This window comes from Ascochyta rabiei, chromosome 9 (genome assembly GCF_004011695.2).
Source record: "Ascochyta rabiei chromosome 9, complete sequence".
NCBI lineage: Eukaryota > Fungi > Ascomycota > Dothideomycetes > Pleosporales > Didymellaceae > Ascochyta > Ascochyta rabiei.
In genome coordinates this window covers 1341856-1368966 of record NC_082413.1, presented here as the reverse complement: position 1 = coordinate 1368966, position 27111 = coordinate 1341856, and the positions used below count along the sequence as shown (strand labels likewise).

The following is a 27111-nucleotide window of genomic DNA, read 5'->3' as shown; positions in this document are numbered from 1 at the left end:
GACGTAAACGCGGGTATAAGGCAGAAGGATTGGTCTAGTCCGGATCTGGAAGGTAATCGCGCTTCCCTATCGAAAATTCGTCATCGCATTGAGGGAGTAGGAGAATGAATATTATCGAGAGTGGGGGGTGGTATATAGAGAACAAAAATAGGTATCATGTTAATTACATAGACTGTTTCGAGAAGCTCCCAAATGGTGCAACCTCAAACTCAAAGGAACCACGTCCACGTCTGCCCGTAGGGGGCGTGAACATCGTGCAACATCCAGTGGACCGCGACAAGGAGGATTAGTTTCGATCGCAAAGCATCTTCTGCTTCCATCCATTGCCAGCCTCTTCGTCATTGCTAGTTTGGCTTGCAGCGCGTCCAGCATTGACAAACTTCGGCCATGTGTTGGTGAGAACAAGATACTTGATCTCGCTCTCTGCAGGATCGAAGATCACTTCAGCGAACGTATCAGGAATCTCGATATCGGTACACTTCTCTTCTGAGTAAATGCCATCTAGACGTGATACCGCTCGAAGATTTGCACGGCCAAGTGCATCCAGGTTCTTTAATCCAAACGTAGATCCTGTCGGACTTGGTGGCATGTGTGATTCGGCGGCAGAGGCATGGTCTGGCTGTACGTTATCGAAAGGTGTAGCTGAGTCGGAAGTCTCGGAAGAGAGCGATCCACGCTTGTTGCGGTAGAGAAGGACAGCTGCGCTGTCAAAGACGTTATACAGGCGTTTCATTTCTCTGGATGAAATGTTGATAGGAAACTCGGAAAACTCGAGAGAAATAAAGCGAGCGTAGATATGGGTTGCGGCAATAAATTGTTGACGACGGTGCTCAGCAGTGGAGGCCTTGGGTGTGAACCAGTATCTTCGCCAATCTGCAACGTGTGTAAGGAAGCTGACGTTCTCACCAGAGAAGTCCTTAAGTGCAGCAAATTTTAGAAGGGGAGCTGCGTTTGTCCGGAGCGCATTCTCTAGTGCTGTCATGGTGAGCATACCAGATTTGGATGACTCCAATGAATTGACAGTCATGTCACCACCGGATTTGAGAGTTGTAGTCTTGGAGTAAGTATCAGAGTAAACACTGTGACTCTTCAACGACCCTTCAGCAACTAGGGTGCCATCGAAACTGTTCATGGCCTGGCGCTTTTCCCATTCAGCAATGGCATCAAGTGTCTCTTGTCGAACGCTCTGGGCTCTGAAAATACCCACGATAGGGAAGCCGAGTGTGATGATCTCCATAAGAAAGATGGAAAACCCGAACCACATAGGTGGCGGAACGTAGGCGCCGACTGCTATCATGGAAGGAGCGTAGAGGCCTGCAAGCCAAAGAGGAGATGCTGGGAGTCTGGAAAGGTCAGCATGAACGCTGAGTATTCCAGAGTGGACTTACCCAGCAATGCAACAGCAGATAGTCTGTAAACGCCAGCCGTGTACATCACGCACGCCTCTACTCTTCCAAATCATGTAGGGAGCGTAGATCCAAGCCCAGACGAACTGCCAGACGATCGACATCCACCACTCCCAGCCCTGGTTACACTTGAGGTACAGTTCCGCCTCAGTGCCTTGGACGGTGTAATCCCACAGACCAAAACCGGGGTGGAACTTCTCAGAGCCAAGAAACACGAGCAACGTGACGGCGACCTAACAGTAACAAGTCAGCATATGAAGCAGGGCGGATTTGATAAGAGGCCTACCTGAATGACCATACCGACTCCGATGAAGATCAGTGAACGCCCAACCCTATCGGCTCGTTCGACACCGGACACGATCCTCTTGAAGCGATTGTTACCGATCGCCTCGGCCTGCTTCTCACTAATCGGCTTTTGATCTTTCAACGTGCTCATATGGGCCAGTTGCTTCTGTCGGCTTGCAACGTGCAAGAACTGAGTGTTGGCGGCCTGGAACATTGCCATACCAAAAGGAACGAGGATGCTCATCATCCAGAAGATGACAGAGCAGGGAAAGTATGAGCCAAACGGATAAGCAAAGATACTGATCGCGCCATAGACATGAAGCGCAGCGATTCCAGTGAAGAGGAGGGGAACTCTTCGCATGCGTATGGAAGGAAGCTCGCGATGCCTGTAGCAATCGTACGGTCAGTGACCATTAGACGTGAGTCAACAGTCCTATCGACTTACCTCCAGAGGAAGCTCATAGCAGCAACGAGCGAGACATTCCAACAAATAACGAAGGCAATGTAGAACCACCCCAGGGGCCCGAGCTGCGCTTTTTCGAGAGCCATTGTAAAGAGCGACAAGCCACAATGATAATATGGGGCAAAGAGTGCAAGGCTGCAGCTCCAATGGCTGCGCTACCAAGAACCCTTATACCGGGACGTACTGGTGAAAGAGAGACGGAAGGAGCATGTTCATCGGCGAAGTGAAGATCGAAGACATGGGCCGAAGGTTGTGCAGCAGATCCCGTCCCAATTGCGGCGGCCAAGATCGTCATGATTGCTGTCAACATCCACCGCGATCTTGCCGTAGGGACAGAGTCAACACGGATTCCCCTTACCGTTGTTGGGCGCTTGACCAGGTCGGACTGGTGGTCCTGCAGCCTATGGCTAGCTCATGCCGTCCCACCTATCACAATTTGTAGCGGCTCGACGGAGAGTTGGAGGATGGGCCTAGAGGAACATGCAACAGATGACATGGAACTGCCGTAGCACTAGGAGATCGTTATTTCTGCCCGAATAGTCGATATCCACGTGTCATGGACAATGGGACCGAATTCTTTCGGTGCCCACGCGTTGTCTGTTCAGTCCAATCAATCAAGATACCTGACGTCCGTCATAACCCTTCCACAACCGTTGTTGGGGTGCATAAGTCTCGGTCCTTTGTCCACGTTGTGGTGGCATGCTATCACAGACTAACACAGAATAGAGTTTGAATGGTTGATTTGTTTCGAGGTTACTGATCGCTCTTTCCAACGATGGTTCGCCGGCTGCATGCTTTGCAGCTTCGCCACCAAAACCCCAAACCGCGGAAAGCAGTTGCACCTTCCAAGCGGAATCGCTCATGCACAATCTGTTGCGCCAGCGGCAGCCCCGAACTTCTGGGCATGATGTTTCCCGTCCCCTCGCGTTCTTGACAGCGGCTCGACGCACGAGCCATGATTATAGATCTTGGTCTGGACTATCGCATGTGTCAAACCGTTCAGATGTCCCAGCATTGCGGAAATGAGATCGATGGAAAGATCCTGCAGGCACCGGGTGCGAGCGATTGCTCCATGGAGCGAGGCATGACTGAAGTTGCCGCTCAAGTTGGTTGTTGTGACATGAAGTAGAACTGATGATCTGCAAAACGCAATTATACTTGTAGAAACGGCGACTGCCGGCCGTGAATTCGCCGGGAATTGCGACACACGCGCAACCCTACCAAAATTGACCTTCAGCTCGAACTACCATTCCTGAAGGGCTGCGAGGGTATCAAGAAGAGATGATGTGGTAGTGCACAAGATCTGTAGCGTTATATTCAACTGCATAGACACGCATCCCTTGGCAGGTCCTGCTTCCTTTACTCCAGAGGCTGTTTGAGTCAAGCTTGACATTTCCAAACAGCTTTCCAGTGCACTCGCCGATCTCGAAGTTTCCTCCAAAGCCTCTGAGGGACTTACGGCCGTGCGTGCGGATCGTTCCATAAGCTCAAGGGGGACGGACATTAAGTCCGTCACGATGGAGTGGTGATCTTCGCCACGTGCGCTTGGCTTTTGTCCCCTACAAGTGCAATAGTCGCCAAGTATATTGCTGAGCCATGAGCTTTGGCTGCAATTGGCGCCTGCACAAGATGTCGAGTAGAATGCTCTGATAGCTCGACTGATGCATGGCGTTGGTGGCTTCCACCACGAGCCATACAATGAGCGTCATTTGGCTTATACAATTGGGCTTGGTACTGTACGCGAAAACACAGCAAGTCGCAGTCGATGCTATGAATAACTCAGGAAAGCTTTTGAAAGCGGCGCTTGTGATAGCTTGTGACAGCGTGAAACTTACCATGTGGATCATCAGCAAGACCGATATCGATCTCATTGTCGTGAGTACCCGATTAAGTAATGGGACAGGCCGTTGTGCACTTGCAAGAGCTGCCACAGCATTGACGACTTTTCAGGCACGCGTATTGAGTGAGACTAGTTCAAGTTACCGACACTTCGCTGCACCATTTAGTCTCGAGATAGGGAGGTTTCGAGAAAGAATATCCACAAGAGCTAGGACACAACATGGAAGGCGCCGCTAGCGTGCATGCAAAGGCTGTCGTGCACATGCTGATCGTTGTCAGTAGTGTCCACTTAAGCCTACAGACACACTAAAAAACTGGATGGTTTGTAGAGATGGCGATCGCAAGCAGCTTGACGGCGGCAGTCAGGTATGGAGCAGCGTTTGCATGTTGCGGCACACAGTTCCGATCTGCACGGGACTCTCCAGCGCCGGGCGCATCCAGAGTGGGACGGATGAGCATAGATCCGGCCAGTAGCGAAGGCAAGGCGAGTAGCAGTAAGCGGTCGCTCCTCTCCAGCCTCTTCTTTCCTGAGGGCGTACGACAAGTCGAGATGCTAGAAAGGTAGATGATATCCAAACGGGTATCTGAACCGACACCAGTACTGCAATCACAATTATGTAGAGCTACCTCCTACCCCAGATTCTTTTTGCATTGTGAGAAGAGAAGCAGTTCGTCGCCCCACAGGGACACCGGCGTGAACGATTCATGCCTTAAGCGTAATTGTCCACAACCGCATAACTCGTGGACTCGACAAACTCTGTAAGCAATGCGCGTTGTATGGAGTACATCGTTGTAGACGTTGCCGTGAGGACATTGAGTACTGGAGGGCGTCAACAACGCCGACGGCACGACACCAACGCGAGTCGTCACTTTAACAACGCAAACTACGACAACAGCTAAACAAGGTACTCGAAACACTTTTACACGTGCAGTCACTTGATCGCGCAGTGATCGTCATTCATCTGCGCCTGTGCCGCCCCTTAAACCATGTCACCGTAAAAACAAAGCTTGCATAGCTGAGACATGCTGACATGTGACTGACCATAAAACACGAGCTTTAGCCAAGTGACCAGATCGATTCGAATACGATGAAAAGTCACGAAAACTAGGCGCACGTTATGCGCGTCTTTTCTACACTCACGTGCTTTTTAAGAACGTAATACCGTGAAAAACAGAGTCGAGCTTTCCATCGACTTGCGAATCGTTCCACAGATCCTGTGGCTCTACAATCCCATCTTAGTGCTCTTGTAGCTGCTCAGCCCTACTCATCATGATCTGCCCTTGAATGCATAACGACAGCTTCGAGCCCTCCGTTCCTTGCACACATCGTCTATAAGCCTCAAACCCTTGTCGTCCAAAGCATCCAACTGAATTATATCAGCCGCGAGGCCTCTTCGTCTTTTCACTCAAGTCTGCCTGCGCACTTATGGAGTGCGATATTAGTTCAACACAATTTCGCAGAATGCAATTAATCACAACCTTTTTAAATTTTCTTATCCCCTTTGGATACCGTATACGGAAAGTGCTTGGATTGGCATCGATTGCCGTACGTTTCACGCTTGTGGCCTTCGGCGAACGCTACCAGGGACTCGTCTCCTGATATCCTGGACTAGTTCACCATGTATTCTGCTGTTTTGTTTTTGGGAGCTACAACATTTATGAAAAAGTTGAGATGATATATGCATAGTATACATGGACCTTACTGAGACTCACGTTTAATAACCGCACTCCGTCCATATACGTAAACATCCTGGAAATATTTGAGTTGAACGAAATCTGCAACAAGCGATGTTACCCACCCTCCCAAGCATATAAGAGCAAATGCAGCCCGCTAACCATGCTACCTTAAACCACATTCTTTTCGCTCCAGCTCATGCTCCATGTTTAGGAAATTTACTCTGCAGCAGCAGGCGCACCACCTGCACCTTCACCACCACCCTGACCTCCTCGACCACCCCTTGGTCGCTTGTTCCCGCGTGCTCCACTACCCTCTGCTTCGCCATCAGCATTACGCTTCTGGCCTCGTCCCGCACCCTGACCCGGCTGGAACTGCGAAGCACCTGGGTTGAGGCTCGTTCTTGGGCTGTTATTTTGACTCTGCCCTTGTCCACGTCCTCCGCCACGGCCACCGCGGGCAGCAGCACCACCGCGTGCGATGCCGCTCTGGATCTGTGCAACGGTCTGCTGTTGTTGACCACGACCAGCGCCACGGCCTCCAAGTTGCGGGATACCGCTACCAGGCTGTGGAATACCGCTGCCACCACGTGGAATACCAGTCTGACCAGCCCCCACTAAGCTCTTCAGAGCAGCAGGACCAGTGCCGTGGCCCCGACCAGCGTTTTGTGTTTGGACTTGCTGGCCAGGTGCAGTCTGAACTTGGTTTGCGAGCCCTGGTGCCACGATACCACGCGCGGATTGAGTAAAAGGGTTCAGTGCCGCGTTCGAGCCTGCATTTTGACCACTTTGCTGGAACGGGTTGGGAGCACCATTTGTCTGGGCAGATACAGGCACCTGCTGGCCAAGCGCGGATAGGGGCCGTGGAATGCCACCTGGCTGAGGAAGACCGGGCTGCTGTACTGAGGCTGCCGATTGTGGCCTTGCAGGCGTGCTTGTTTGAGTAGTGGTGTCTTTTGCATTCTTTGCTTCCTCATATACCTTCGCCACCTCTTCTGTTGGGGTTTCCTTGGCCGCTTTTTCAAATACCGCCCACTTGACCTTGAGCGCTGAGAGTTGACCCTTCGTCAGCTTGACCTTGAGTTCGGATTGCCTGTTCATCATAGCCTCCTTCTGCTCTAGAGCCGTCTTCAGGTTGACTTCGTGCTCCGCCTTAGCAATAGCCAAATCCGCGGCATGATTATGGTTGTCCACTTGGTTCGCAGCTGCGGAAGGCTTCTCAGCAGATTTGAGAGTCTCGATCTCCTTGTTCAATTCTCCAATTTCGGATTTCAGAGGAGCCGTATACTTGCTCACAATCATCTGGGCTACTTCCTTCGCTTCCTTGTTTGAGTTCATCCAGACTCTGATCTGGTCTTTGTTGGCATCAGGCCAAGGGATCGATTCTGACTTGATTGGTGTTTCTGACGTAGGGGCCTTAGGAGTACCCGGTGTTGTCGTAGCGCTTGCCACGATCTGTTTCTTGAGCTGATCGATCTCAGCCTGGTGCTGGACCGCCAGCTTCGCTTTCTCCTCATCGGTCTCCTTCCTGATCGACCGGATCTTGTTGTTGGCTTGTTCACGAAGGTCCTGAGCTTTGCTCTCTCGACCTGCGATTTTAGTTTCACGCTGGTCAAGCATAGTCTGTCTTTGCTGAAGAGTGAGCTCAAGTTCAGCGACCCGTGCTTCACGCTCTTCCAGTTGCGCTTTGGTGGCCTCCAGCTGCTCATTGTTTGGCTGAGCCTCTGTCGGTGCCACGCTCTTCGCATTGCTGGCAGCAGCTTCCGCCGCTTCAGCTCGAGTTCGGAGATCTTCAACTTCCTTCTGTGCTGCAGCAAGTTCTTCTTTGAGTTTGTCGATCTCATCAGAGTATGGCGCGGCTGTTGATGGCTCGACAGCTGTCTGCGTCTCTGTCTCTGTCTCTGCTGGTGCAGAAGACTGTGCTGCCTTGAGGTCAGCCTCCAGCTTGACGATGCGCGTCTTGTCTTCAGCCTGAGTAACGGTCAGTGGTAGATTACAACAGTCACCAGGCATGAACGTACCTCCTTCTGCTCAAGCTCAGTGATCTTCTCCCTAGCAAAGCCAAGCTGAACCTGTAGACCGGCAGCTGCATTGGAAGCGGCCTTCTCCTTGTTCTCAGCCTCTGTCACCCGGATCTTGAGTCGTTCAGCCTCTTGCTGGAGGGGCTCGGAGTTGGTTTCGTCAATCTGGCCCTCTTCACCTTTGTTGACATCAACGTTAGCACTGCTGCTGGCATCTGCACGAGCAACAGCCTCATCGCGGGCCGTCTTTGTTGTTTCGAGTTCTTGTTGAGCTGAAGCAAGCTGGCTCTTCAACTCCTCCAACTGTTGTTGGAGTGATGTTAGCTGCTCCTGCGATTGAGTGCTTTCCGACTGCGTCAAGGTGGCTTGTTGACGAGCGATGTCCAATTCTTGCTGGACAGATGCGAGTTTCTCTTGAAGCTCATTTCGCTCAGTGGTAAGGGCTGCGACTTCCGCTCTTACCACTCCCATCTTTTCTCCGTGAAGTTTGTTAAACCTTTCCTTCGCGTCTTGTTTGGCTGCCCGGACTGCAATGTTAACCGCCTCTTCCATAGCAGTCGCCTGTGTGCCCTCCGTGGACTGCATTTTCTCGTTGAGACCAGTCACTTGTTCTTTGAGTTCTGTGACTTGTCCGGTGGCCTGGTCACGCTCCGTCTGTAGGGTCTCGATCTGCTGTTTGAGGTCTTCCAGCTCCTTTGGATCAATGCGGTCATATCGCTGTAGCACGTCCTGGTGTCGCTTCTGCCAACGGTCACGGTCCTCTTCCACAGCCTTCAAGTGACCGAGGTGTAGCTCGATCTCACCTTCCAACTCCGCGACACGGGCCTGCAGAGGCTCAAGCTGCTCATGAAGAGATTCCATCTCCGTGTTCTTCTCCGCAAGCTGTGCTTCAATGCGACGGTTCTCGTTGCGTAGAGTAGTTGTGCTCTCTCTGTAGACGTTGAGCTGCTCGACCTGGGTCTGAAGGCTCTGCAGATTACTTCCGCCCTGTTGGGCCTTTCCTTGCTCAGCAATGAGCTTCTCGCGAGCTTGATCGAGCTGGGTCTGGAAATGGTTAAGTTGCTGCTCTTGTCGCTTAACCTCTTGGTCCTTAAGGTTAAGCTGGACTTCCAGAATCTCCTTCTCGCGTCGGAGATAGTCGTTGATCTCCTGGAGACCGCTTGAGTTCGATGTAGTGTTTGCTGCATCATCACTGGCAGCGGCACGGTTGCTCTTGAGGGCCTCAATCTGCGTCTTGTAGTCGTCGAATTGGCGAAGAAGAGTCTTGTTGTGTTGCTTTGCCCCGTCGTAATTTCTTTGGGCTTCAGCAATTTGACTTTCAAATTGTTCACGAGTGGTCGTCCAATGCTCCTCGTTTTGCGCTAATGTCGCTTGCGCGGCTTCAGCCTGAGCCTTGAATTGCGCAATCTCCATCTTGAGTTGATTGTGCTCGTCGCGAAGAACACGGAGACTCTTCATAGTCTCGCCGTGCTTTGCGAGCTCGTGCTCGTAGTCTTGCTGAGCACGCGTTGCGATCTCCGCCTGCGAAGCTACCAACTGTGCCTGGTTGTCCACTTCCGCCTTGTAGTCTGTAACATCGCCCTTGAGACGAGCGATTTCTGTCTCCAAAGCATCCTTCTGCTGAGTGAGGCGCAGGGTTTCTTGCTCATGCTGACCACGGAGCTCAGTGAGCTCGGTGTTGGATGTTGCAAGTTCGGAAGAGATCTCGTCAACACGTTGCTGTAAGTCGGCAATGGTTGCGTCCTTCTCCTGTTGTGCTGCATTCATCTCCTGCTCGTACTGTTCGTGGGTCTCTAATTGGCTGCGAAGCTGGTCCTCAGCTTCTTGAGCAATTGCTTGGAAAGTCTCGATTTGACCGTTCGCAACTTCAAGATCCTCTTGCTTGCGCTCAATCTTGCGCTGGAGTTCCGTAACTTGTGCCTCCAATTCTTCTTCACGATTTGTTGCATCTTCGTTGTCCTCGTCCGCTCGGTTGGTCTGACGTGGGCGAAGAGCTTGTGCGCGTTCTTCAGCAGACTGGAGCTGAGACTGAAGTTCGGTGACACGCTGCTCAAGTTGTTGTCGTGCGGTGTTAGCTGAAGCGAACTTGACATCAGCCTCGTTTTTAGCTTTGATGAAATCATCAATACGGCGCTGGGCATCGGTTCGCTCATAGTCACGCTGTTGTGTTGTCTTCTTGTGCTCAGCAATTTCATCCTCCAGCTTTCGTTGAGTGATGCTTAGCTCTGCTTCAAGCGCGTCAACCCGATCCTGAAGTCGGCGACGGTTTTCAGCGTTGGACAGCTCCTGTTCGTTGCGAAGACTCTGTACATCAGTGACCATCTTGCTAAGGCGATCTCGCTCGTCCGTGAGCTCCTTGTTGCGTTCTGTGAGGCGTGCCTCAATAGTCTTCCACATGGTCTGCGAAGCCTTCAGGTTAACGATCTCGCGATCCAACCCCTCAGCTCGCGCTGCAGCGTCGAGAGCTTCTTGTTGCGCCTTGTCGACCTTCTCATCCTGCTTCGCGAGCGCATCTTGAATGGAAGCGTAGCGCTCCTGCAGAGTCGTCTTTTCGGACTGAAGCAGCTTCATATTGCCCTCAAGATGAGTATACCGATCCTGCTCGCGTCGGACCTGGTTGTCGAGTCGCAGCTTGTCACTCTGGAGCTGGTTGCTCTCCTTGGTAAGACTGTCAACCTGCTGCTTGAGCGTAGCACGATCCGTAGCGTTCTCCTCTCTCAACAAATCTAGGTGAGATTGCAGATCTTTGATTAGCTTCTCGTATCCAGCAACCTCTTTGCTATGAGGCGTCTGGTCCATGTTGAAAGAGCCTCCGGGTGGCGGTGTCGCGAATGCAGCCCGACTGTCGAAGGACTGTCCAAAGTCAGGAGTGCCATCAGCATTGAGCTGGTGTCCGCGGCTGGTGGTGATGCGACGGTACATCTCGCGTTCTTTCGTTACGCTCTTGAGTCGAAGATCAAGTGATCTGATTTGCTCTTCCTGATCAGCCAATTTCCCTCGCAACTGTCCCAATTCTTCCTCATCCTTCTTATGTTGCTCAGCTTTGTCTCGAGCCTCCTGTCCCTCATGGGACTCAGCTACGGATCGGATGGCTGCCAGAAGTTCTTGGTTCTTCTGCGAACATGATTGAATATCCGTAAAAAGCAGCAGGTGCTTGGCAATAAGGTGACCAGTCGCCGTGTTTTCCTCGATTTGATTATCTGGCATCTCGTTATTGTGTTGTGCGGCGTGCAGGACACGCTCCTGTTGCTCCGGTGTGAGCGACTCCATGCCCCTCTCGCTTGCTTCTTGACGCCAGAGCAGGAGCTGCATCTGAGTGACGGTATCCTGGAGCTGCTGACGAAGCGTTGTGCATTCGCGATAAGTGCCTTCCAGATCACCAACAGCCTTGCGAACATCCTTACGGGCAGCTTCTCGATCTGCTGTGGCTTCATCTAGAAGGGCGCTGATTTCGGTGGTCTGGTTTGTCAACATCTCGTTCTCACGGCGAAGCTCTTCAATTTCGGGCTGTGCCTGCTCTAGCGACTCGAGCATCTCGGCCAGCGTTGCATCCTTCTCTTCGCTCTTCTCGCGCAGCGTGCGGATCTCCGATTTCAACTGCATGTTCTCCGAGTACAAATGTGTGACCGACATGCCACCCTTCAGACGCGAGCCTCCTGGCGAAAAGACGGCAGGTGAACCAGCCCTGCCGGGCGTCTCGAACGCGCTGTTCATGGGCCGTCGAGGTGTGGCAGGCATGCGGGCAGCGTTCTCGAGCTCAGAAATTTGAGCAAGCAGGTTCTCTTGCCCAGTCTCCAGCTCTGCAATGCGGCCTTCAGCCTCGGCCACCTTATTGCGCTCCGACTCGACTTCAGCCTGGAGCTGGCCAATCTCGAGGGCAGCGTTGTCGCTCAATTGAGCCAGCTCAGCCTGAAGTTGCTGCAGGCGACCTTTGACAAGCTCAGCGCTCTCTTGGTGGAGTGTTGCAAGTCGACGTGCGCTATCAAGCTCATTGCGAAAAGAAGACTGGTTCTGTGTTGCCTCATCCTCGAGCTGTTCGATTCGTGCGCGTGATTCGTCGGCCTTTTGCTCAATCTTCTCGATATGTTGGCGCAATGACGTTTCTGTTCGGCGGAGGGTGTCGATCGTCTCGGATGCCTCTGCGTTAGCACGCTGCAGCTCGGCCACCTGCGCATTCTTCTCCTTGCGATACTTTGTCTGGTCTTCAGAACGAGTCTTGAGTTCGCCTTCAAACCACTCGTTGTTCTTGCGCAAGAGCTCAATCTCCTGCTGGAAGTTGGTCTCTCGAAACTTGACATTGGCGGCGGCGTTCTCGAGCGACTGCTTGCTCTCCTCGAGGGCAGAGACTTGCTTGCGCAGATCAACAAACTTCTGGTGCTGATCTGAAAGTTCTTTCGCGAGGCGGTCGTGAGCCACGCCCTTGGCTTCGTGCATGGCCAGAGTGTCACGGTTCTGAGACTCGAGCGTCTTGATGCGGGACTGAAGTGCCTGCACTTCCGAAGCAGAGCTGGTCGACGAGTTCTTGAGGTCGTTCAGCTCCTTCTCGATCTGTTGGCGGGCCAGTTCTGTGTATGTCAGATTAGTAGATGCTCTTTCCCCCAACCACACCTCTGTACGCACCTTCCCGCGCCAGCTTTTGCTGCAGCTGCTCCACTTCTTTCTGCGCCTTGTCGGCGGATGCCTTCAGAGTGCGCGCGCGAGCATCTCCACTCTGCACAGCGGCTTCGAGCTCGACATCGACCTTGATCTTGTCAGACCTGAGGTCATCGTACTCGCGTGCTTTGGCCTCGATTTGCACGAGGAGCGACTGCACGAGCTCGACCGTGGGGTCAGAGAGCAGCGATTGGAATGTCGTCTCGGGTACGGAATACGACGCGGCCAGATAGCTGGCGTCTACTGCCGGTGCAGCCATGTCTGTGAGTGAGTGTGTCGTCAGACCTAGCACATTTCGGCAGTAGCTGGTGAAGGCGCGAGGGAAAGAGACACAAAGGAGAGTGTGGGCAGGGGCGCAGACAATGAAGTCGCGTTGATGGGAGCTCGAGAGTCGCGCAGAGCTTCCGTTTGTTTGACGCACGTCGCGCTAACACCGCATGGGCCAAGCCCGCCCGCTCGCGCATCATGGTTGCCTTTGATTCATGTTGCGCTGCCTCCACTCACCTCACCTCACCTTCACCGAGATCCTCGCCCGCACGCACCCTCGCCGTCCTTCACCGCTGTGCGGCCCTTTTGCTAGACGCTGCACACGCAAGGGAACCCTAGCCTTTACCCGCATCGGTCGGCCTCGACCTGCCGCGACCGCCCTCCCCAGGCCGCACACGCTGCGACCAGGACTAGCTTCACCTCGCGCAGTCCACCCGCCATGTCGTTCCTCAACGTCGCCGCGCCCTCGCCAACGCCCTCCAACTCATCTGCAAATGGCGCCAAGCGTAAGCGTCAAGCAGAGGCCGCGAACGTCGTCTACTCGCAGCCAGCGGACATGGGCACCGGTGACCACATCTACACTCAGTTTGGCTTTGCCCGTGACCACCTGAAGGACGGCTTGAAGCAGCTGTCGTTCGAGGAGATTATGAAGTACCTGAACGTACGAGAGGACCAGCCCAACTGGAAACAGCTGCGTCAGCTCTTCCACTCGCCTTCCAAGGACAACCGTATAGGGTACGACCACGCGACAAACTTGTACCACTACAAGCCCAAGCTTAACATTCGCAACCCCCAGCAACTGAAGGCCTACCTCCAGAGTCAAAAGTCGGCGCAGGGATTGTCAATCAAGGACCTGAAGGATGGCTGGCCGAACGTAGCGGACGAGATCAGGCCTCTGCAGGCGAAGAAGCTCATCCTGTTGAAGGAGACCAAGGACGGCGTGCCGAAGACAGTGTGGGACAACGATCCGTCGCTCCAGCATTCCATGGACACCCAGTTCATCAGCGACTGGCATAAGATCGCTATCCCCGCCAATCCGGATGATATGCGTAACACGCTACTGAATGTTGGCCTGAACGTTGCCACTGCGCCGCGCGTGACTGTCGACAACACACCGAAGCCCAAGAAAAAGCGTGCGCCGCGCAAGAACGGTAGAGTTACCAATACGCACATGGCTCACGTCCTCAAAGACTTCTCTGGACTGCGAAAGTAAGAGTTTTGATTTACATGCATAGCGAAGGCGTTTGGCTACAACATTCTGATGTTTCGGCGTTAACGGGGGCTGTGCCAGTAGTTGGCCAAAATTGATCCCAAAATGTACAACAGGATGAGTGAGAAGGTTTAGGTTTACTGCTCCTCTCGTCACTTTGCCTTATGTCGATGAAGAAAGCGCAAACAAAAACAAAAACCTGGCGCAAGCCAGAACAAACAAACAAACAAACAAAACTGTCACGCTGCTAGAATATTGTTATCAGCTCCCTCCAACCTTTCATCTCCTGAGACCACCAAGTGCAACTCCAGTTCACACCACCAGCATTGCCAGCACCATCGCACCCGCTGCCACCCCGAGCACTATCCCGATACCACATTCCTATCTCCTCATAACCGCTACAGTGCCTACTAGCTTTCCGCCAGCACTCACCCCGCGAATAACTAGGAGCAACTAAGGCTTGTGTGAGGCGGTGTAAGGTTTAGATGACAGGGACCAGATGATGTATCTATCACATGCCGTTTTTGTAGCTGCAGCGAACACTTCTTAGTGTAAATATCATATGGTTAGTCACTGGAATCTTCCTACTCTACGGCTCTACGAGCTAGGCAGACCGGGTTATAATCGCACGTCAACATCGTTCTCCTAGAAGGTATTAGCTATCGGGTGAGCGGAAGCTTACCTGCTAGTGTTCTGAAGGTGTTGCATTCGGGAGCATGACGACAACATATATGAAATGACAGCTGCTGGCGAGCGCAAACAAGGCACCAGGTGATAGAAGAAACTTTCATTTTCGAGACCCAGGATGAAAGATCTAATGAAAATAACGAAACATCTGACAGTTGTCAGAACAGTGAAGGGGTCATCACCATGAAAGAACAGAAAGCACTCACTACCCAAAACCCAAAACGCCAAACTAGCCAGGTATGGAAAAGCGGCCAACATGAGTTACCTGCTCAGAAGATAGAGTTGACGATGTTGCCACCGATAGTCGCACCTGTACATACGATCAGAAAATGCCGTTCACAATTTTGCCGCCAATAGTCGCACCTGCACCGAAGATGGCCGCGTTGCCCAACTTCTTGCCAAACTTCTTTCCGCCTTGCTCAAACTTGCTCGGCTCGCCCGGAGCAGCCTGTTGAGCGGCGACAGGGCCCGATGCGGCACCGTTGGAGACGTCGAGCGGCATGTTGCCGTAGTTGCTGGGAGCAGGGACCATGGACTTTTCTTCTTTGCGCACGTACGAGGCAGGGAAGATGCCTTCCTGTCCGGTGCGCTCGTTCTTGCCCTTCCACCATTCGGCGTTCATGTACTCTGTGACGGCGACCTTGTCGTTGGGCAGCAGAGCCAAATCGCCAGCGTCTTGCGCATTGTACTGGTACATGGCGGAAGCGTATGCGAGGATGGTAGGGCCGACGGGGAGAGAGGGTGTGGATGGGTAGGCTGGCGGTGGGGGGTTCGCAAGGCTGTCAGCATAGTAACCGATATTCTGCTTCTTCTCTGACGCCGGAGCGGGTGTATGCGAGGGTGTAGGTTGGAGGTTCATCTGCGAAAGCTGGTTCGTGACTTGCTGCGCGGGTGCTGAGGGCAGGGCGCGCGTCGAGTTCTCGGCGGAAACGGGGAGCTGCTGCAGCATGGCATCGTGCTGAGCGGGGGTGATGACTTCGGACTCGAGCAGAAATTGAAGGTTCTGATGGGCACGTTTCAATACACGGCTTTGTGAGGTCGAGAAGCGCGACATACGTTCTTGATGTCGCCCAGCGACCGGTTGATCATCGCATTCTGGAAAGAGCTCATGGTGCAAGATTGTGTGGACGGAGGCTATAACGTGTCAGCAGGCGGTCCTGAACATATGCACAGGCAGAGCATACTGTTGGTATGTCAGAAGTAGGCAACGCGAAGTTACAAGTGGGAGTGTTGTGTTGTTCGAAACTTCGTTGGTTACGAGGGATCGTCTATCCGCGGTATCCATGAAGTGGGGACCTTAAGGAGTTCGGCAGCTCGTGCCGCACCTGTTTTAGATCGTGGCGCAGCCTTTATTGCTTGCGCAACGTCCGTGTGAAGCCCGGAACACAGACGTCAAAGGCGTCAGTCATTGCATGCGATTTCTACCTGGCGTTGAACATTGGCAATGAAGTTCTATATTATTTCTCAGTAGCGCTGCTCGAGTAATACTTATCTACTCAAGTCCATTAACGCTCTCTTTCTCATCCTCCTCCGCAGCTCGTTGATATCTAGTGCATCTTCATCATGATATCATGAAACATGCCCTGCCTTGTCTTCTCGAACTTTTCAAAGACGTTGCTAACAAAACCAACCGGGATCTGCTCATCGCCGTTCGTCAACTTCTTCCAAGCCTCGTCTGTAAACTCATTCAACGGCATGCCGATGCTACCCCCATCTTTGATGTCGGGCTGGTGCTTCTCGTCGTGTAGTTCGGTCTGGACCGCTGGCGGGAAAATCTCAATGACCTTGATGTTGCCTGGTCCGGCTCGGAGCTGCTCACGGATGACCAGGATCATGTGATGCAGCGCAGCCTTCGAGGCACAGTAGTTCGGACACCTAGGCAGTGGGAGAAGGGCCAGTCCAGACGTTGTGTAGATCAGGCTTGTCTCATTGTCTTTTTTCTGCAGAAAAGGAATGAAGGCTGTCGTCAGATGCATGTACGACAGGTAGTTTGTGCGGAACTCCAGCTCCAGTACATCTAGGTCGACAGTGTCGGGTTTTGAGAAGTCAAAGCCACGCTGGATTCCAGAGTTTAAAATAACAGAGTCGAGATCTGGGTGCTCCTTGGTGATGTCTTGGACGAACTTTGGTATCTCGTCAAGCTTGGTGATATCGAAAGCCTTGGTCGAAACATTGTCTTCTCCGTGCTTCGATGCGAATTCGTCCAGCTTCTCTTGTCGTCGGCCAACAACAATAACGTGTTTGCCGTCTTGTACAATCTTCTCGGCCAGGGCCCAGCCAATGCCGGATGTAGCGCCAAGAACAAGGACTTTACTGTATTTGAGAGACATGATGGGCGTGTTGTTAGTAGAAATCGATGTCAGCACCAAGAGCGAAAGCACATTTATTATGTAGTGCCGCTCACAGCTGATAGTACTTATGACGAAATGCAACCATGTCCTTGTCGACTATACCCAAACTATTCGAACAAGGCTAGCGCATGTCCACATCCCATGAGATATCGGCTTTAGCGGTGTTAGTCAGAGCTTTTAGCTGGAAGCTCGCGCTTTTGCCGTCTTCTCCAGTCCGAAGCTTCGAGCTGCGAGCTTCGAGCCCAAAGAGGGCACTCCAGATGCCGCGTGGAGTGGATCGACACGTCATCGTTGGCCTTTGGCGTGGCCATGCCCGGCAGTTGATGAGAACCGAAACATTGGCAACTCTAATGACTGCGGCCCAGAATACGAAACAACGCAGGAGAAATACATCGTGTGGTAATGCTTGATGTGAGCGGTATTGTGAAAGATGCACGCCTGACAACCAGCTGGTCAGCGCGCTAAAAGTCTGTCCGCTCGGACAACAACAACACTCTTGGGCATCTCCAAACATACACTCAACACCGTCATCTTTTCAGCCAGAAACTTTGGGATCACCAACGGAAGGTGCTATTTACTAGTTTTCCGAGAGCAAGCCAGATATGTGAAATGAAGGCACACGTGGCGACCTACGCCCTACTTCCGGCAAAAAAGGCGCGATCTTCATCTCGAGGAGCATCGGTCAAAGTTCTGTTTGCACATGGTTTACTCGTCTTCAGAAGGCATAAGGATCACGGTGTCCTTATGCTGACCCAGTTCCAATGAGAAGCACGTGAGGTGTTTTGGAAGCGACCAACAGGACTCTAGCATGCGCAATCGGACAAGCAGGTCACTGGCGACAAACAGAACATCCAGAGTAATTGTTTTCAGATCTCAAGAGTTTTCACCTCCTACAAGACCTATATCTTGAATCTTTGAGCTCTATCATCAACGCAATAGCCATTTCTACTCGACTCACGTTCGCAGTCGAATACACCGGTCATGCTGTCCGATAGAAGTCAGGGTTCTGGCCCCGATCGCTGCGATCATGCGCAGCCAATGTGCGGTTGGCAGTCTGAACAAGTCACGGGGATCGGACTTTGGTGCAAGGCTAGCGATCCTTCGGCCTTGTTGCCTCTAGGTGTGCATCGCCAGAATGATAGCCTTTTCTTTCAATACTGTGCCTATGAAGACTTGAGGATCGGATTGATTTCTTCTCGTTTGAACCTGGACATTTGCTTTCCATTCTCCTCTGACGCTCGTCTCGAACTTCGGCACTGCTCTACTTGCTTCAAGCCCATACGCACCATGTGCAAGTACCGGCGGACCCGCAATGACCTGCTGTGCCTTGGAGCGCCGTAATCCGGCCTGGGGTAACATCTCTGAAGGCTACACTCGCGACGACTGTTTTCCGAATGGACTATGTCAGAACAAGCATACAAAATATGGAGAGCGAAAACCCCAATGGGTATGTATCACATTGGTATCAGATGTACGGAGCTTTGAAGAAAGACTCACAAGCAACAGTGTATCGATTACTGTACCGACGCAGAATATAATAGAGAGAATTAACTAAGCTTCTGCCAAACCGAAAACCCCGAGCGAACAGCACGGATGACACCCTGCACAGGCAAAGCAGATAATGAGCGATGGTGTTGTGGAGGATCGAGAAGTTGCTGTACGACAAACGTAGGGTAGTGCTGCTACCACAAATGTTCGGCAACGTGTCTGCGAGTTGGGCATCGACAGAGACATCGATATCTGTGCAACCTTTTTCACCTTCGAGCTCATCTCGACCGCTTTCCAGTGGTACAGTCGGTATTCCCAACGAGCTCGGTGTTGCCAATACAGGTTCACGCGATCTAGCAGGAGGTGCCATGGCTGGTATGATCATCGGCGCGATCGCTGGGCTGATGTTGTTGCTTGCTGTGGTATTCCTCGCTCTATGAAAATCTCGTCAGAAGAGTGCCGACAGACTGCTGAAAGTGGAGGTTCCTGGGGCGTCACAGAGATACGAGCTGAGTCGTCGACGAAGCACGCCAACATGCAGGAAATACCTGGGTCACCACCAGGTGAACTGCTAGGTGATGCAGCATACTTACAAAGTCTGTCCAGATGAAAGGCTACTGAGGTCAGGCTGTCGTGCCACGTATAGATTGAAATCAGAAGGAGCCATTCACATCCTCTTGAGAGAGTGAATTTTATACAAACCTGGAAAAGCTTTGGCCCACATAACTAGAAGTCACTCTTTACACTAGCGAGCGAGCCTCTCAGTTGCATGGAAAGAAACAGGGACTGCCCCTTTACTTTTTCTAATGGTTGTAGTCGATAGGGCTGACGTGGCAACGCCTTACAAGGCGTTGACAGCCATGGTACCGGAGTGAGGTATGAAACTATGTCCTCGGGTGCTACGCGAGTACATAGGGAAACCGCGATTTTACTCGGTGTAAGCGCCGTGACTTGTTGAGGATCACAGTCCGCCCTCTGGTGGCTGGTGAGATGTTTTGAACATCAACATGCTGAGATGAAGAGGTGGACAAAGTGGGCCCTGAATCAGGATCGGCGCTAACTATAGCCCGCTTTCTGGGGTCGACGTTCGTCATCTCGGCGGACAATGGCTGACTGCGCACTGCTCAAGGTCCGTTTCCCGCATGCGGCCGGACGATACGGCGTCCTACCTACTGTCACTTCTTTCCTGGGTCCTTCGTCTCGCTTCGTGTTGTTCTGTGAGCTCTGTACGCAACACAGTTGCGAGCTTCACGCGGCTTCAAGCAACCTCGGAATTCTTTGGTACCTCGTACGGCTCAGGCATCATGGGTAGCAGATCAGCGTCAGGGTCGCTGGGCGGCATATCGATGAAACATATTTCTTTGGTCACAGTATGCAGCGCAGCTCATTATTTCAAAAGATCACTCACTAATGCTCGTGCAGCTCACCTTTCAGAATTCGGCCCTCATTCTGGTATGACGTCCCACATGCCTCGGTATGCAGCTTCGACACGACTCGGCGCAACCACCCTCGATCGACCACGAGCGACAGCGGCGACTCTTGATCTGGACCGGAGTTTGGAGATAGAAACGATGACTGACGTGCGACTAGATCATGCACTACTCGCGCGTCATGCCCGTCGTTGGTGGGCAGAGATACCACACAAGCACAAGCGTCTTCTTAAATGAAGTCATAAAGCTGGCAATAAGCTTGACCATGGTATGCTTGCCCAGTACAGGTTTACTGCATGATGAGTGCGCTGACGGATATATGCATGCTCTCTATGATCTGTCCAAAAGCCTACCATCGAACACGACCGTCGCGACCCTCTTCCATGCCCTAACAACCGCCATGTTCACGAACGAGAGCTGGAAGCTTGCGATACCGGCCTTGCTCTACACCTTGCAGAACACACTGCAGTACATAGCAGTCAGCAATTTAGATGCGGCGTCGTTCCAAGTCACATACCAGCTTAAGATCCTGACCACGGCCATGTTCAGTGTCCTGATGCTGGGCAGGAGTTTGTCATCGCGCAAGTGGCTGTCTCTACTCGTATTAGTGATTGGCGTGTCAATCGTTCAGCTACCAGGATATACCGCCGAGCCTGCAACAATGGAGTCGCTGCGAGATCCTGATTCCAAAACCTGGCCGCGATCGCTAGAAGAGCTACGAGATCTTGGCAGCCATGCTGTTGTACGCTTAACGACGCGATCTGGGTCATACGAGGGCATCAAGGAAGATCGCGGCATGGTCTCCCCGGAAATGAACAGCTCTGTCGGCCTGGCTGCAGTCTTGGTAGCTTGTGCCCTGTCTGGCCTTGCAGGTGTTTCATTCGAGAAAACCTTGAAAGAGTCGAGTACCAAGAACACATCGTTGTGGGTGCGCAACTGTCAGCTGTCATTCTGGTCGTTGTTCCCTGCGCTGTTTCTGGGCGTCTTATGGAAAGACGGCGAGATCATTGCAAAGACTGGCTTCTTCGCAGGATATAATTGGGTGGTGTGGGCAGCCATCATATTCCAAGCTATGGGCGGCGTCATCGTTGCACTTGTCATCAACTACGCGGACAACATTGCCAAGAACTTTGCTACGAGCATTTCTATCATCATCAGCTGCGTTGTAAGCGTAGCTTTGTTCGACTTCAGGGTTACCCGGTCGGTAAGTGCACAATCGGCCTCAATATCAAAAAATTTGCTAACCAATGTAGTTCTTTATCGGTACTTTGGTCGTACTCTTCGCAACGTACTTATATACCAAGCCAGAGCGCAGTCCTCGACAAGGGCCAGTAAAGATAGCTAGTTTTGAGAAGACTACAGTAGATCATAGGCCGTCTTCCTTCGGCAACGAGCACGCCGACACAAGAGTAAGGGCTGATAGCACCTCAAGGCTTGCTACACCCTCTACAGGTGGGCAATCTACAAAGCGGAATGCTTGAGCCTTGTGGATTCTGAAGCATCAACCATTCTACTCCATTCTCGGAGTTGATACCTGGGTCCAAAGTGCTAGCATCAAGTCTACGCTATGGACAGCAGGATCCAATGCGCGATTTGCAACACATTAGGGATTACATTGCCCCGCTTTACTAGGAACTAATCTGCGATGCCTATCAATACACAAGCCTACTGGACGGATGTGTTTGGTAGCGCCACTGCTGCTATACAGCCTGGTATTGTGCTCAAGTGGGGCAGCCATGCACGATGCCTTCAACTTGAAGGGATCGACTTAGCTACTGTATCTATTACCTCCATCAAACTGGAAACCCTGCCTTCGCACTGTGCAAGTCAGGCGTGGCGTTCCGGGATGACGCGTGATGCTGCGACTTCCTTCGTCGTAACTTCTTCTTTCGTCTCGACCCCACACGTCACCTCTCACCTCACCTCTGGCCACATAATCATTTCGTCCGGCGGCGATTCCACCGAGTTTTATGCAATCGCTTCTTTGTGTTACCAAGAATGCTTTGATACTGTGTTTCACATACTTTCTGCGTCCTGATCATGGGTGAGCGCTACTACTTCTCACAAGGAGCCGGTCAGCAAAGACCATCACAACCACAATATAACGTTTTCCAGCCACAATTCGTGCAGACACCGAGACCAGTAGTGCCTAGACAACGCTATCGTACTATCCAGCACGATCACCCCATGTACGACGTAGTGGAAGATGATGATTACGGGTACGACTCGTTTGGTAAGCGTCGAACGACAGAGAAGCAAGATTGAGCTGATGAGGTACAGATGAGCGTACGCTCCAGCAACCGTACGACGACCGGCAGCGTCAGGCCATACAAGGTCGAGCGCGGCTATCTTTAGCCCCTACCTCTTCTAGGCTCTTCGGCAACGGAATCATGGAAACTGAACGATCGCAGCCACAAATTCAGCAAACGTACCAGGAGATATACGATGACAGAAGTACAAATTTCTCCATGGTATGATAGAGTTTTGTTAATTCGTATCAGATGAGCAAGTCTACCCTAAGAATGCTGTTCGCGAGTCATTCAGTAAGTCCTACTTCTTGACCGTATGTATCACTTTTCTTAACAATACAGATCGATTTGAATACAACCCCAATCAGCCTCTGGAGCCAAGTTCTGACATCCCGTGTGGTGCCTCATCAAGCCCCGCGTTAAATGCTAGTAAACGGCGAACCGGACAGCATGAGTTTAACACATCCCAACAGGCTTCACAACATCGCCGTTTCGAAGCCACACCGCCTCAGTCTATGGTGAATTTGAGAGAAGATGCTAGGTCCCCTTTTGAAGACGGGGGTTTTTGTTCAGGGCCACCACGACAGGACATCGGCCGTCCGTTCCAGCAGGTCACAAACACAAGGTCAAAGCCTACTTCGGTCAACATAACACATTCGCCGCCGATCGTGCAAGACATTCCACTTGTACCTATCTCGGATCTTCCAGATCGCCTCCGGACAGTTTTCCCGTTTCCTACGTTCAATGCTATACAGTCCAAATGTTTTGACCGAGTTTTCAAATCAAACGACAACTTCGTCCTCGCGTCGCCTACCGGCAGCGGGAAGACGGCAATCCTGGAACTTGCTGTCTGCCGAGCTGTCGCTACAAACACAACAGGCCAGTACAAAGTCGTTTATCAGGCCCCTACAAAGGCGCTTTGTTCTGAAAGACAACGAGATTGGGACCAGAAGTTCACTCAGATTGGTCTGAAGTGTGCCGGGCTTACCGGGGATAGCGATGCTTCTGACCTTCGCAACGTTCAGAGCGCAAACATTATCATTACCACACCCGAGAAATGGGACAGCATGACCAGGAAGTGGAAGGACCACGAGAAGTTGATGAAGCTCATTAAGCTGTTCCTCATTGATGAGGTCCATATCTTGAAGGAAGATCGCGGCGCTGTCCTCGAGGTCGTAGTGTCGCGGATGAAGTCTATCGGGACCGATGTTCGTTTTGTGGCACTGTCGGCGACCATTCCTAACTTTCACGATGTGGCGTCTTGGTTAGGGAAGAACTCGGCGGAACCGCATATCCCTGCCCCAAAGGAGAAGTTTGGAGAAGAATTTCGCCCAGTCAAGCTGACAAGATATGTCTGTGGATACGTATGCCACAACAATAACGACTTCGCTTTCGAGAAGCAACTCGATACCAGACTGCCAGAGATCATCACCAAATATTCAGAACGAAAGCCGATGATGGTTTTCTGTGCTACGAGAAACTCTACTGTCAACACTGCAAAGCTCATAGCAAATTGGTGGGCCTCAAGAAGCGGATACGACCGTCTTTGGAACCCTCCAGCACAAGCTCCACGCCTCCACAACAAAGACCTGCGCGAGCTGGTTGCTTCAGGCGTGGCTTTCCATCATGCTGGTCTTGACCCTGACGACCGTACGGAGGTAGAGAAGGGTTTCCTGCAGGGTGACATCAATGTGATTTGCTGTACGTCAACATTGGCCGTTGGAGTTAACCTGCCATGTCACCTTGTCATTGTCAAAAATACGATGTTATGGACCCAAGATGGAATGCAGGAGTACTCTGATCTTGAAATGATGCAGATGCTCGGCCGTGCTGGTCGACCCCAGTTCGACGACAGCGCAATCGCAGTCATCATGACTCGACAAACCAAGGTCCGAAGGTATGAAACACTAGTCACTGGCGAAGAGGTTCTCGAGAGCAAACTGCACCTTAATCTAATTGACCACATGAATGCCGAGATTGTTCTTGGAACAATTCGGGATCTGAACTCGGCTAGAAAGTGGCTCATGGGCACCTTCCTCTACGTCCGGCTCCAGCAAAATCCAACCTACTACAAGCTTGAGGGCTCACGGAGTGGTCAGGGCATCCAAGAACAGGTTGACGACATCTGCTTTCGCGACATTGCTCTACTGCGAGAGTATAACCTTGCTATAGGTGAACAACACTTCCGATGCACCGAGTACGGCCGCGCTATGGCACGCTACTACGTTCACTTTGAAACGATGAAATTGTTCGTCGACCTCCAACCTAAATCGACGTTATCGGAAATTGTAAGTCACACAACTCGATTTCTGTAAAGCGCCCACTAACCCATATTGTTTGTAGCTTTCTGTAATAGCTCAAGCTAGTGAGTTCTCGAAGGTGCGCTTTCGTCAAGGCGAAAAGAGCCTTTACAAGGGTCTGAACAAGTCACCGTCTGTTCGCTTTCCGATACCGGTCAATCTAGATTCACCAGCTCAGAAAGTGTCGCTCATTATCCAGTCCGTACTGGGTTCGGCAGAGATGTCGTGGGACGGTGAAGTAGGCAAGCACAGACAACAGTACCTGCAAGAAGTGGCAATGGTATTCAAGTCCACCAGCAGTCTGATCAGGTGCATTATAGACTGTCAGATATGCTCTGGAGATTCAGTGGGCATACACAGTGCACTAATGCTGGAGCGCTCTCTAGGATCAAGAGCCTGGGATGACAGTCCCTTGCAAATGATTCAAGTTCCTACTATTGGCCCTGTATCGGTTCGAAAGCTTGTCAATGCTGGTATTCGAGGCATCGAAGATCTTGAAGCTACCGATGCGCGACGAATCGAGACAATCGTCGGAAGGAACCCGCCTTTTGGTCTTACAGTCTTGAACGCCTTGAAGTCATTCCCGAAGCTCCGCGTGTCGCTCCATATCCAGCCATCATCTGTAAGCTCTTCTGACCAGTCGATTGGGCCATTACTAACCGTACAATGAAGGTAACAAAAGCACCAGAAGGTGTAAATATCCAAGTCAAGGCCGACATTGGATTCATCAATGAGAAGCCCCCGGACAAGTTTGCAAACAAACTTATCTATGTATGTCTGCTGGCAGAAACGTCTGATGGACGTAAAATACATTTCGCTCGAATCAAGTGAGTCTCTACATGCGCCTTCTGCTATGATATGCTGATTGGTGTTAGTGGCCCTAAGCTCGGCCTTGGACAGAGCCTAGTGTTTCCAGCGTTCTTGACAAGTCCAGACCAGAAGATCAATTGCTATCTCATGTGTGAAGGCATTGGTGAGTGAGACTCGTTCTGCCACTCTCAAGCTAAAGTTTTGTAGCGGGAAGCATGCGAGGAGCGACCGTCACCCCAAAGATAGCCTCCTCAATGTTGCCGTCAAAGGTCACAAAAGCAGTGGAGCCTGCAGCAACTCATCAGCCAAACATGTCCAGGCGTCGGATCGAGAACACTCCAATGCAGCGAAAGAAATCGATTGCCAGCGATGACTTTGGAGACACTGACATCGATGACGAGACATTAGCCCAAGTCATGTGCGGTGATCTCGACTTCGAGCATATTGACAACTTCGCCAATACAACAAATGCCATTACGAGGGAAAACACTACCAAGAACAAGCCGGTGAAAGAACAGGGTCGAGCTAAGCATCCATTAATCACCACTGAAGACAACGACAGTGCTGCACCTGTCCAGCTCTCCAACGGCAGATGGGTTTGCAGTCACAAGTGCAAAGACAGGGCGGCTTGCAAACATTACTGTTGCAAGCACGGGATGGATAAGCCGCCAAAAAAGGCCGCGCCCAAGCGTGTATTGATAGACGTGAGTCAGGATCTGCAGCCTTTTAAAGGCTCTGTGCAGCCAACTAAGACCCAGTCCAAGCTGCAACTTCAGGCATCAAAGCGAAAGACATCGACTGCGATTGAAGAGCTAGATCTTACCCAACAGGAGAAGAAGCAAAAGATTGAGTATGCAATCAACGGGCCGCGCGACTATCGAGGCCTTGACAACCTTCACAAGAGTATTCTGAAAAAAGACGTGCCATCTTCTCTTCACTCTGTCATGCACAAAAAGCCTACTTACTGTTACGGAGAAGGCGGTGAGCATCTACTTTCGTTCCTCAGCCAGCCGACAACCTACCCTATGACCTCGAGCGAGTACGGCGGTCTTGAGCTCGAGGAGCTCGCCCCCGAAGTTCCCACACAGCCATCACACTCCAAAGAACCGACCTCACTGTACTTCTCTGATCAAGTACCAGTCACTTCTCGCGGATCCGATACGTTCGGTGATGACGACTCAATGTTCGGCGAAGCCATTGTTGGTCTGGCAGACTCGCAAGACTTGCAGGGAGCGTATGCCACGAACATGACGAACGAAGAGGTTTACGGCACCTTAGCTGCTGTTGACACTGCAGAAGAAGCAGCAGATGTCGAGTTTCCGACAGACATTGATCTCACCGCGCTCGAAGTGGTCAGTGCTGACCTTCCAAAGCCCAAAACAACTTCAGCAGCACCTGAGACTCGGGCAACAGTTTCAAAGATCAAGACTCCGGTTTTCAACAGCACCAGTAGTCTTACGGAGCATGCTGAAGAAGCCAAGTCGAACCTCTTAGATCGACAGCTCAGGGATATGCGGCAAGAGAAAGTGTTGACTCAACTTGCGGATGCAAGCGCAAAGGGCGAGTTGGTAGACGATGATATCATCGACGACCTGTTCAACCTGCTTGACAATCCTCCAGCTGGGGAAGCGGAGAATCCTTCGCATCCTAAGCAGACATTGGCTGAGGACCAGATTCCAGCACGGTCTGTTCAGGTGGAAGAACAGGAACAAACCGAGCAGGTCCCAGAGGCGTTCCAGGGCCTCCAGCCATGGTTGTTTCAGCAGTTCGGCGACATTGTGGAGCTTGTGGACGAATGAGCTGACGGACTCTGCAGTGCTCAAGACAGACGATCAAGACAACATGAGCCATGTGACAACATCCGATAGGAAGACGCAGGTCAAACGCAGCTAGTCGCTATTCTGTCATTAGATACTCCATGTACGATATAACGTAGTACACAGACATGATTGCAGCCAACCATTTTGTTGTCCTGCAT

General features: G+C 51.8%; 9 protein-coding genes across 10 annotated transcripts, besides 3 other annotated features; 4 read left to right on the top strand and 5 right to left on the bottom strand.

Moving 5' to 3' along the window:
- Positions 1–286: 286 nt before the first annotated feature.
- Positions 287–2240, bottom strand: EKO05_0005963 (uncharacterized protein; the record flags this gene model as incomplete). The annotated part of the gene is made up of 4 exons (XM_038939706.1): positions 287–1343; positions 1389–1639; positions 1693–2077; positions 2137–2240. The coding sequence occupies 4 exons, from the start codon at positions 2238–2240 to the stop codon at positions 287–289; spliced, it is 1797 nt and encodes a 598-aa protein (XP_038798973.1).
- A 3646-nt stretch (positions 2241–5886) lies between these two features.
- Positions 5887–12600, bottom strand: EKO05_0005962 (Protein mlp1; the record flags this gene model as incomplete). Its single annotated transcript, XM_038939863.1, has 3 exons — positions 5887–7638; positions 7689–12253; positions 12309–12600. 3 exons carry the CDS (start codon positions 12598–12600, stop codon positions 5887–5889), a joined length of 6609 nt encoding a protein of 2202 aa, XP_038798972.1.
- Positions 5907–5949: a tandem repeat.
- A 234-nt stretch (positions 12601–12834) lies between the features above and the next one.
- Positions 12835–12862: a tandem repeat.
- Positions 12863–13047: 185 nt separating this feature from the next.
- EKO05_0005961 (uncharacterized protein) lies at positions 13048–13821 on the top strand (the record flags this gene model as incomplete). Its single annotated transcript, XM_038945883.1, has 1 exon — positions 13048–13821. One exon carries the CDS (start codon positions 13048–13050, stop codon positions 13819–13821), a length of 774 nt encoding a protein of 257 aa, XP_038798971.1.
- Positions 13822–14031: 210 nt separating this feature from the next.
- Positions 14032–14053: a tandem repeat.
- Positions 14054–14774: 721 nt separating this feature from the next.
- On the bottom strand, positions 14775–15615 carry EKO05_0005960 (protein that induces appearance of [PIN+] prion when overproduced; the record flags this gene model as incomplete). Of its 2 annotated transcripts, XM_059636705.1 has the most annotated exons (3): positions 14775–14815; positions 14869–15508; positions 15562–15615. In XM_059636705.1, the coding sequence occupies 3 exons, from the start codon at positions 15613–15615 to the stop codon at positions 14775–14777; spliced, it is 735 nt and encodes a 244-aa protein (XP_059492688.1). The 2 variants fall into 2 exon arrangements, with proteins under 2 accessions (XP_059492688.1, XP_038798970.1); XM_038939922.2 differs by having other exon boundaries at positions 14775–15508.
- Positions 15616–16052: 437 nt separating this feature from the next.
- Positions 16053–16835, bottom strand: EKO05_0005959 (uncharacterized protein; the record flags this gene model as incomplete). Its single annotated transcript, XM_038945882.1, has 1 exon — positions 16053–16835. One exon carries the CDS (start codon positions 16833–16835, stop codon positions 16053–16055), a length of 783 nt encoding a protein of 260 aa, XP_038798969.1.
- A 1486-nt stretch (positions 16836–18321) lies between these two features.
- EKO05_0005958 (uncharacterized protein) lies at positions 18322–19011 on the bottom strand (the record flags this gene model as incomplete). Its single annotated transcript, XM_059636704.1, has 2 exons — positions 18322–18778; positions 18938–19011. The coding sequence occupies 2 exons, from the start codon at positions 19009–19011 to the stop codon at positions 18322–18324; spliced, it is 531 nt and encodes a 176-aa protein (XP_059492687.1).
- A 475-nt stretch (positions 19012–19486) lies between these two features.
- On the top strand, positions 19487–21255 carry EKO05_0005957 (UDP-galactose transporter Gms1; the record flags this gene model as incomplete). The annotated part of the gene is made up of 5 exons (XM_059636703.1): positions 19487–19714; positions 19767–19796; positions 19935–20042; positions 20100–20978; positions 21028–21255. 5 exons carry the CDS (start codon positions 19487–19489, stop codon positions 21253–21255), a joined length of 1473 nt encoding a protein of 490 aa, XP_059492686.1.
- A 559-nt stretch (positions 21256–21814) lies between these two features.
- EKO05_0005956 (DNA helicase) lies at positions 21815–25304 on the top strand (the record flags this gene model as incomplete). The annotated part of the gene is made up of 7 exons (XM_059636702.1): positions 21815–22007; positions 22055–22228; positions 22276–22317; positions 22366–24311; positions 24367–24945; positions 24996–25150; positions 25199–25304. The coding sequence occupies 7 exons, from the start codon at positions 21815–21817 to the stop codon at positions 25302–25304; spliced, it is 3195 nt and encodes a 1064-aa protein (XP_059492685.1).
- A 140-nt stretch (positions 25305–25444) lies between these two features.
- On the top strand, positions 25445–26932 carry EKO05_0005955 (DNA helicase; the record flags this gene model as incomplete). The annotated part of the gene is made up of 1 exon (XM_059636701.1): positions 25445–26932. One exon carries the CDS (start codon positions 25445–25447, stop codon positions 26930–26932), a length of 1488 nt encoding a protein of 495 aa, XP_059492684.1.
- Between the last annotated feature and the right edge of the window lie 179 nt (positions 26933–27111).